Genomic DNA, 10,428 nt, shown 5'->3' on the forward strand with positions numbered 1-10,428 from the left:
GCCAGTCGGACACGACGTTCTCCATGTCCAGAGGCTCGGAGGAGAGGGGGCACATTGTCCACGCATGGCTGAGGGACTCTAGAGCAGTGGCCTTGAGCTCGCTGATGGTGGGGGTGCGAGCAGCCGACTTGACCAGCTCGCGGCGCGTGGGGATGGAGCCGCCGTCGTTGCCCATTGTTGCTTGCTGGCTGTGCGATAATCGGCGGAAGAGTACCTCAGATGGACGAATGAGCAGGGCGTCGATTGAAGAGGTTTGACTCTGATCAGGCTTGAACTCGGGCGGGCGTCTTGTTGAGAAGGGATGCGGCTGGTGTGGTGTCGTCTCGCTTTGGCTTGCAATGATTCAAGCCTTCCGTCCTGCGATAGTGCCAATTTTGGTGGCAGGCAATCCAAAAATGGTCTCCGATAACCTAAGATAAGAATGGATGGCGGCGCTCGGGGTGGCTTGAATCGGGGCAGGTACCTTGTAAGGTAGGCGTCGCATGTACGGTACCTACCAGAGTTGGATCCGTGCACATAGCCACCTACCTGTAAGACGTGTGTTGCTGTCGACACTTCCGTTTTCTGAATGGTCGGCCTCCCTCCGCCAGGCCGCCCTCTCCGCCAATCAGAACCCGGTGCACGGGCCCGACTTTTGTCCCCCAACCCTGGCGCTCTACGTACCAGCTGCTTGATCTCGAGGTCAACTATTCTTGATAAATACTCCATGCCCCGGTCCGTCAATCCTCTTTCCCCTCTTCTCCTTTTCCTTTCATTTCCTTTCGGTTCGACCGGCCGTATTCCAGCTAATGGCAAAATTGCCGCACGCCAGCTCAGACGTGCAACGCCGCGCATGTGTCGGCATTTTGTGACCAAAGCAATCTCGTGGACACGAGGTGAAGAAGCCCCTCCCAAGAATCTCCAGCTGAATCTGACCAAATAACAGATATTCTGTGCCTCTCCTTTTGAATATCTGATTCTCCCGGCCATGATGAACAATCAGAGCTTTCGACGTGTCCAAGATCCACGCAACTGCCTTCAAGACCCGCTCGACGGCTGGTGCAAGATGTTTCTCGACAGCTGGGGAAGAGGACGGGCTGGGTTACCATCGCGATGATGTGGCTGTCTGGATGGAACCCGGACATGTGGCGTCAGCTCTTCTGGTGCGGTCGGTTGCGCTATCACCAACAGGCATAGAAGTGTCTCAGCTGGACCCGATACACGAGCGTGGTGTGCCTTGTCGCCAAGCCAAGAAGCTCTATCCAGCCAATAGGCGCGACTGAGGACCAGTGGAAGCGGTCGTCGCCTGGACAAGGGTCTGGCCTGGAGTTAGTCACGGTTCGTGACGGTCGAACAAGGGGCGCCAATGACGAATGACCTGACACGGCTCCCGAGGGAGTGTGTGTTCGCTCATCGCAAGCCTGTTCTCACCTCCCCAACATCCACTCGTGAAATGCCACTGGAACAGAGGAAAGCGGACTAGATGACAACCTGTAACTAGACCGATGCCTGAGCGAGGGGTGTCTTGTCACTCTGAGCAGCTATCTACCAATCTGAGTTAACCCTCCTGTCTCATGAGATTCCTTGCGAACAGGAGCACCGCCTGAATCCGACTCTTCAGCGATCGTATCATGCCATTTGCCCTTCTATGCTGACTATGTCTCGCTCGGCCTGCAGGTGCCACCGCACTTCCTCCAACATCTCCTCGCGGCGGTCTCTATCCGTTAGGCGCTCACTTTGGGTGTCGTGGCGCTGGAGGAAGGCAGTATATACGGTGTATGTTTAGGTCGCGCAGGACAGTGAGTTCTTGCTTAGTGTATATCATGCAATTTGGTTCTCTGAAATAGGCGATCGTCAGTCGGCTTGAAGGTAGATCGAGGTGTTAAGGTTGGAGGTTGCCGATGGTTTCGAAGAAGATACGCACTGGATTTGAACTTTGAATACATGCAATCTGATTACTTGAATCCTCATAATGTAAAGCAACCCCATTTCCGTCTTGTGAATCCAACCTGCCTCTTAATGCGCGTGCCTGCGCTCTGCACCAAAGGCCCAGACACGCTGAGACCAGCCGCAATCAGCGCAGGCTTCATTCACCTTGGGCCCAAGAGCTGCGCCTTTCTAGCGTCCTTCCCTTGGACATCCGTTCTTTTATACTGGCTACGGCCTTGGATGGCGATCCTTGATTTTCAAGAAAGGAGAGGACTTCAGCCGGGCTGAACCTTACCTCCGGAATCTGGATCGCAAAATCATCTGCAAGGGCCCGAGCTGCCTTGTTGCTCTGGATTCGCTTCTCTGGATGTAGGATCTCCTCTTCCGGTTTGTTAGCAATAATAAGAATTACTTCTCGTGAATATATGTTCATCAAGCTCACAAGCCGGTTTGGTGCTCATAGGCTGTGTCTGATAGTGTCACGGACCTAAGCAATGTGTTATATGCAGGTCGTCAATGTGTTACTGATTTGCTCCAGATCTTGTAGATGCTGATCACAACGATTCTTGTATCTAATGTATCGTTCGGGGTTCTTACCCGACCCTCCCACTCTCTAATTAAAAGGGTAATTTACAGGTCTTCAGCATATTATTTTCGTCGACCGCTGCGTCCCTACGAAGGGCCAACCCAGTTGCCTCATGCCAAGCTTCGCTTTGACGACTTTGCGAGCTGGGACTTCGACCGACCATGTGAACCTGTGGATGATGGAGGTGTTGGCGCTTGTACGACGGGACATTTGGACAACTCTTGATGCGCAGCAATCCGCGCACTGCGACGAAGCGGGGAGACTGCACGATGACCACCTTCCTGTTTCCCAATATCCTTCCCCCTTGCAGGAATCCTGTACCTTCGTGACCGCCTAACCGCGACTATCTCTATCTGGTCAGGTGTTTGTAGAGGAGAACGATAGAGTCGATGGCCATTCCCTGTCCGTTTGGAGAGCGGTTCATCCTCTATGTCACTAAGACTGCACGAATCCGTAGCGTTCCGTTTATGTCTCTTGGGATACTGGTCTTCCACGATCTCGTCTTGGCCGCGCTCGAGCCCTCTCTTTCTCCCTCTCCGGCCATCTGATCTGCTCTCGGCGGCCTTGGATTGCGACTCAAGCTCGATCAATAGGACTTGCTCTCGAATCCATTGCAGCAGTATGGTATGGCGCTCTGCATTACGCTTAGCGTCTCGGTAATTTCGAGTATTTCGGTAATATTCGATGATAAGGCCATTCCGTCTCTTGATTGATTCGAATAATTGCGTTGCCGAGTCTAGCTTGGATTAGGCAGCCGCCAACCTTTGTTGTATAGGGGGAGAAGGCCGCAGTAGACCCCTAATAGCTTGCTCTACTGATAACACGATTGATCGTACAGATTCTACAATTCTCTTAGGTCTTTTCACTGTCATGCTGGAAAGCAGACTCATCGCTCCATATAAACTCATACGTTTCATGCGATCTCAATACTCTCGAGTCCACAAGCTTCTTCCATTGTTCATTATACTATTGCTTGCACCGTTTGTGCTAGGCGTATCTGGCGGTATAGAAGTTGTGCTCGTAGGCTGGGTATTCAATCCATGCTGCCAGCTCATCTTGTCGTCTAGGATCCTCATCGAACTCAAACTCGAAAGGTACTATGAAGGAATGTCTATTCTGAAGGAACTCTTTAGCCCACTCAGTATATTCAGATATACGGCCTTCAAACTCCTTCCTCCTCTTTGCCTGCCACTCACGGAATTGCATCCATCTTAGCCACTGTCCCCGAACACTCCCTAATTGTCCGGGTCTGCACCAACCCCTCCTTACCAGCATTATAAGAGCTCATGGTATTTCTTCAGGTTTTTAAAGACCTCTTCGAGGAGATGGATTGGATACTAAGGCGGCCCACCGTCCTTGACAAGTTTGTCATATACTCCCTTTCGTACCACAGATCCTCAAGATATTGTTCTTCGAAAGACAATAGCATCATAGTTCCAGAGCATAACTCATATGAGTCTCCAGACGGTAGCAGTATTCTGCTGGCAGGTATTTCCAGAAGTCGTATAGAAACTCGGTCGAGATCAATAGGGTGTGATAAGACTATATCGCTAGCATAGTATATCCAATCCCTACTATATTATTAGTAGAACAAAAGAGAAAAGGAACAAAGACTATCACCTTAATCTCTAAATGAAGGATTCGGACAAATTCTTCAGATCATTAATATAGACGATTCTGTTCTCAATGTTAGTCACCACACGCCTATAATCATCCTCAGAGACTAGCCAACCTTCCGTTTTCTTTCAAATACTGGTTAAGCTCTTTATCGCTATAGACGACGATTTCGCATACAAATAGCTTTGGAGCTACCATAGCTTCAGAAATGGTCAGTCAGTGGTATAAAGCGGATAGAAAGAACGGCCTAACAAGCTTGAAGTTATGAGCAGGGCCAGCATACGATTTTGCTGGCTGGGTATTCCTTAGGCAGCTACCATCTCATTGGACAGTAGACACACCCACCCTGCTACACAATCAATATACAGAACAGTTAGTAGAGTCCATAGAATATCAAGTACCACTACTAAGGTGTAGCAAACCCTTATATTTCACCACATTTTGCCACTATGATCAGTCTCTCTGATTGGCTTCTGGCTCATAGCTGCCTAGAAGACGATACATAGGAGCTGGATGATTGGATCTAATAGGCTTCTCTGCTGGCTACTCAGTCTCCTGGTTGACCTAGGACTGTTAATACTATCTGCTTAAAAGTGGAAGAGTACCCCCAGCTCCTCAGTTGATCATATCGCCAGCATTCTCTAAAGTAGATACGTTATAATGGCGGACCCAAACCTAATCGCTTGCCTCTCTCCAGCTGGCGACAAGACTCATTATCTTGAGAATACATTATACACAATTCACATAGCGGAAAACAGTATACAATATATTCCACCACAACTAGTCATCAACAATGATCCTTGCAGCCAGGAGTCAACACAGTCCCTCAAAGAGCAAGAACTCAGTAAGACCTTAGTAAACCTCGACTACAATCCAGGACTTCAGCTCAGATTCAACCACAGGCCAAAAAGCCGAGTAGGATTTGTCTTCAGAAAGGATCTAAAATACGACATTATGTTACCGAATCTGAATAGCCTGCCGGGCATCAGCCAGCGTCAGTGCACTCTCACTTTTGATGACCAAGGTCGACTCATCTTGCGAGATTTGCAAGACCCTTCGCGAAAGGGAGACAGCACCACAGTCACATATAACGGCCAAGGAGGACAGAAACGCCGCAACTTCATCTGGATCCTCAGCAGCCACGAATTTACTGAGAAAAACCAGCCCCTCATCATTACACTCCATGACAACCTGAAATTCCATATCATCGTCACTCACTATAACACAGATTCGGCTCTATACCAAGAAAATATCGCTCAATTCCACCGTAGAGCCGCAACAGACGTAGATAACCTCTCTTTCAATAGACTTAGCTTCCAGAGTTTAGACTCAACAGCTGCACCTAACAGGGCAAAAACCCCCGGCAAGGATCCCATCCTGCTCAACGATGGGAAGCTCAGCAAAGGAGCCCAGGCGGTAGTGACTCGAGTTTGGGATATTAGTACCAGACTTGAGTATACTTCTAAGAAGCCTCTCCAGAAAAAGTTCTAGAAGCGATTGAAGACAGAAGCCTATCTTTTAAGACAGATCGATCATATGAGTTGATCATATGTTTTTTAAAGAGCATTTTCATTAACGTCGTACTAGCCGCATATTGTCCAGCTTATTCCTTGGATGGAAACGACAGTGCCCCAATTAGTCCTCAAGTATGTCCCACTCGGAACCCTCCGAGAGCAAGACAAGAAGGAACAGATCTCTGCCGAAGAGAACTTAGAAACTCTCTGTCAGAGCCTTTCAGCTCTAAGACACCTTCATAAGCACGAAAGTCCCATCGTTCATCAAGACATCAAGCCGAATAATTTCTTGGCAGTCGCAGAATCCTTTTCACATCAAGCTCTCCAACTTTAGCTACTCAAAAGAGAATGAAGGTTACTTAACCACATTCTGCAGCACACAACTTTACACCGCCCCTAAGATCTTTGCGAGGGAAAGCTACGATGCGTCTGTTGATGTCTGGTCGCTCAGAGTGGTTGTCTTTAAGTACGCCCATAACCTTCCTAATCCTAGCAAATCGGAAAGGTTTGAGGGGCGAAAATGGACTAAGGAAATCATCAAAGCTCTCAAAACCGAGGTTAACACTTCATATTACCCTCTACTTGGTTTCTTGTTAAGGCTATGCTAGTCAAGGGCTCGGAATCACGATATTCAGCCTATAGGTGTTCTGAGGCGGCTGGGCAGCTCGATGTATCCAAATTTTGCTGCTCCATACTAACGCCCCATACTCAGAAAGATGAACCAACAGCTATCTACCATCACAAAGACCAAGGAACTCAACTAGGCCCGTCAATCTCGCAGGACTACTATGTCGAAGAGGATGATAGCAAGGATCAAGAGACTATAATATTCCAAGATGTCGAAACGACAATGAGTCCCAACACCCATAGGTCCTCTACAGACGAATATTCGGTTGCCTCAACCGACACTAGGAGATATACCAGGTCGGGTGCTCCAGACCCCAACTCATATACATCGGCATCTACCGTGAAAAAGAGAGCAACATAGGTATCAAAATCGTCCCCATCAAGACATACTAAGCGATCTACTAAGCATCAGCATCCACTGCCTATTGAAATGAATTATCGAAGAAGTGGATGGATACACTCGATCCGTTTGGCAGTGGGTCCTCTCTGATGCTCGAGTTAGGGCTAGACATCGATTCAACTAGGACAACACAATCATCATAACCATCTATGAGTCTAAAGTCATTGGACAAGGAGGAAAGTAAAGCTGAGTTTGTATTTCAAGACTGGGTAGCAAACTGGAAAACGCCCTCAGAAAGCAGTATGCCACAGGTTGACCCTGATCTTGGCGGAAATTTTGTGCAAGGCAACACTGTCCAAGGCAGGGAGAACGAGGAGACGGAGGAAGTGCAAACAGTAGCCGCCCCCACATCTTGCTGCCTGGCCATTCGCAAGTGCCCTGCTAAGATATGATATTTTGGCCAAACCAAATCTCTCCGACTACATGCAACGAATCCCACGACCTTGCGGCTCTCAGCAGGCCAGTCTTTCGGCCGCCTAAGCGCCGATAGGAAACCCATCCTCCTGCACGCGTCAGTGCGTTCTCTGCCATGAACGGTGGAGTTACCAAGGCGCGGACCCGCCGCTCTCGTGCGACACCATCTAAGGCTGTGCAAGCGAAGCTGCTTGGCGCTGCTGCAGACAAGGGTGTAGGTCAGTCATCAACAAGGTTCGTGGGAGCGGACGATTGTTAACTCATTAGGTATAGAGCTTCCGCGGAGCCACCGAGAGCAGCCTCCAGCAAACGGAAGCCTTACGCGAGACGCGACGCCCGTGCCGACGGCGAAGAGGCAACTCGACGCGACGCCCGTGCCGACGGCGAAGAGGCAACTCGACGCGACACCCGAGAGCGACCCGTTGCCGGCGAAGAGGGCCCGATTGAAGCGAACGGATGCACAACGGCTATTATTGATATCTCCAGGAGTCAAGACCCCTTATATAGATCTAGGTAGACTAGGGGTCTAGGCAGACAGGTAGCTGCCTTAGCTAGTGGGCTCTAGGCATCATAGCAAACAACTAAGTTCCGCAAACGATGCAATATGGAATACCGGACCGGCGAAACCTGCGGGCTTAGGCTTGTCTTCGAGACGGAGCTTAGATTGTATGCTGGCCGATATGATTGACTCGGGAGGCGTATAATACGCACTCCGGGGTTCTGTGGACAATCGATGTGATGAGGCTTCTTCAGGCCAGACTAGATTACAAACAGTGTTCATTAGCTCTAAGTATCTCCCATAGCCTTATAGTTCGGTGTGAGTCGGTTGCCCACTACAAACCATGGCAAAAAATTTAGCGCCTGGCACCACAAAGCGGGCTGTTGGGTCGATGGTTTGGCGGGCCAGGAGAGATCTTGGGAGGCGCGGAAATGAGTTGGACTAGAATGCGGTGATGAGCAGAGAGGATACCCTCTGAAAACAGCTCCTACCACTTTGAGTGAAGCACATCTGGTGTCTATTCTTCTGACTCCCTGTCACTGTCTCCCTCATCAAATGACATAAGCCCACCACCACGACCCGTCGTCTCAGCCAATTGCCCCTCCAAGCTCGCGATCTCCGCCTCCATCAGAGCTGGGTCGGCGCAAGTCTTCGCCTTGTCGAAATCAATGAGGACAACCTGCCCATCCAGGCGTATGATGAAGTTATACTTGTTACAGTCCCCATGTACAAACCCCAGCGCATGAAAGCGCCGCAAGGCCGCCTCGCAGATCTCCAGATCGGCTGGCTCGGCATTCCGTCCGTCCGGAACTTTCTCCAGAAGGAATCCGATGACCCTGCCTGCCTCGTGGATATGCCCGAGGAATTTGGGAGCGATGCCCCGGCCCTCAAGGACCTGGTACATGCGGGTTTCGGCTTCTATGTATTGGATCTCCCAGTGGAAGCGCGCCATCTTGGCAATCATTCTTTCTGGTGCAGAATCCGCCTTCCATTTGCATTCCTGAGTCAACAGAGCGAGATACTCAGTGCGTTCGATGTCAAGATGGTCGATCATCCGCGGATGCCAGATCGTTTCCACACTGGGCAAATCGGCCGACGACAGCGTCGCGTCCAGTTGACGGGACGAGGGATTGCGAGTGATACACGCTGAATTCCAAGTCTCTTCTTGGTAGGGGAGAGGAGGGAGAATATTCTGGAAATCAAGGGGCATGTCATCCAACGACTCGGCGTCGAGGGCCCCGGCCTTGACGGTGATGTACTTGACGCTTCGGTTGGCCAGGATGCGAAAGTAGCAGTCGCTTCTGCCACTCGTGGAGACTTCCATGGAAATCAGACGAGGCGGCTCCATAGTCGACGGCATCTCGATGTGAGGACAGTCAATTTCGCTGCAATGAAGTCGATAGAGAATTTGAAGAATTGAGTGACGGCGGTTAGGAGTTTATCTGTATGTGCTCCGGCGATGCAAACACTTAAGCGCCGACAACGCAACTGGGTGAGAAAAGCAAGACATGATGAGATTCAAGGCATGCCTAGTGAACCTAGGTTATAGTCGCTATTGGTTGTCTTGATACTTGAAACTCCATGTAAAGCCAACAAGCAGCTAGAGGGTCACATGATGAGGCGCAGTCCGGCCAACAGCGGCGCCGCAGCCCCAATTGAAGACCATCGGAAGAGACCTACCTTCTACCCTAGGGTTATGCGCCCACCGATCCTCAACGATACACCCTCAAATCCCGATCCATTGGTTATCAGAGGACTATTCTAGGGTCTATCAGGCCAACAACCAGCGATGATACGGGCTCAGCCAAGCGCCAGCCTTTCTCGTGACCTTCCGGCAGGCTGTGTAATGCCCTGCAGGACATGGTTTTTGCTCATCCTCAGACTCTAGGCCAGAATTCCTCAGAAGCCAAGGCTTTGAAGCAAATGGCTAGGTAGGAGGCGGCTACCTCAGCAGGTCTCTGTCTATAAGAAGCCAGCACTCCTCAAGCTGCGCTTCTCGGAGAAAGTGAAGTATCACATCCGCGCTTAAGTCCGAGACTCGACTCCGAAATAATCCTGGTAGGTGTTCCTGTTGAACAAAACACCTTAGGCCCAAAGCTCACAAGGTATAGAGTACGTTCCAAGATCACCATATCGACCTGTTCCTGTAACTACCCAGAAATTCGCTCTCGAGTCATCGTAAGTGTCCTGTATACCTGTCAAACTGCCAGATGAGCTTGATGGCTGATAATATTAACAGCAGGCTCTTCAACATGTGCCACTTTATAATGATCAAGTACTTATGCGACTGTGTCAAGAAATCGGAGTTTGTGCAGTGTCAGGTGGCGAAGAATTCGGGAGCCAATATAAAGTGCAAGCCTGTCAGGAAGCAGGTGGACAGGCTTTCGACCAACTACTGTGATGGACACTTGGTTTATCCGAACGCTGCAAAGAAGTACTTTTCGGACCCAGAGTAGATAGCTTCATGATTCATTGGGCATTGAGACTTTCCAAGCATTGCCTGGACTTCAAGTTGGATTCCTTATGTATGGAAAGAGACAGCAAGAAAATGCGATCCCTTTAACGCACGAATTACCTTCCGTAAAAGCGAACCAATCGGTACCTTCGCCCGGCTACTGTGAAGACTAACTTCGGGATGTCCCGGATCAGGGACACTGCCGATCCGGAATTGAGCTTGTCAACGGCGCGGGGCGTGCTGGTAAGGGGAGGGAATCATCCGGAGACGACAGAGGGAGGAGTGCCGCTTTGCGATTCCCCGAGCTCAGGAATGCACTCCCGCACCGAAAAACGCTGCAAGAGAGGGTTGGATACCGTCTTGGCAGCCATGTGGCTCTCCCGTTATGCCACGCTCCACTGCGCCTTC

The 10,428-nt window shown here is 50.2% G+C and overlaps 1 protein-coding gene across 1 annotated transcript; it reads right to left on the bottom strand.

Moving 5' to 3' along the window:
- Positions 1-8,082: 8,082 nt before the first annotated feature.
- On the bottom strand, positions 8,083-8,913 carry UCRPA7_6761 (putative alpha-galactosidase a protein; the record flags this gene model as incomplete). The annotated part of the gene is made up of 1 exon (XM_007919291.1): positions 8,083-8,913. One exon carries the CDS (start codon positions 8,911-8,913, stop codon positions 8,083-8,085), a length of 831 nt encoding a protein of 276 aa, XP_007917482.1.
- Between the last annotated feature and the right edge of the window lie 1,515 nt (positions 8,914-10,428).

Source organism: Phaeoacremonium minimum (genome assembly GCF_000392275.1).
Source record: "Phaeoacremonium minimum UCRPA7 unplaced genomic scaffold PA7_03_scaffold_495, whole genome shotgun sequence".
Classification (NCBI taxonomy): domain Eukaryota; kingdom Fungi; phylum Ascomycota; class Sordariomycetes; order Togniniales; family Togniniaceae; genus Phaeoacremonium; species Phaeoacremonium minimum.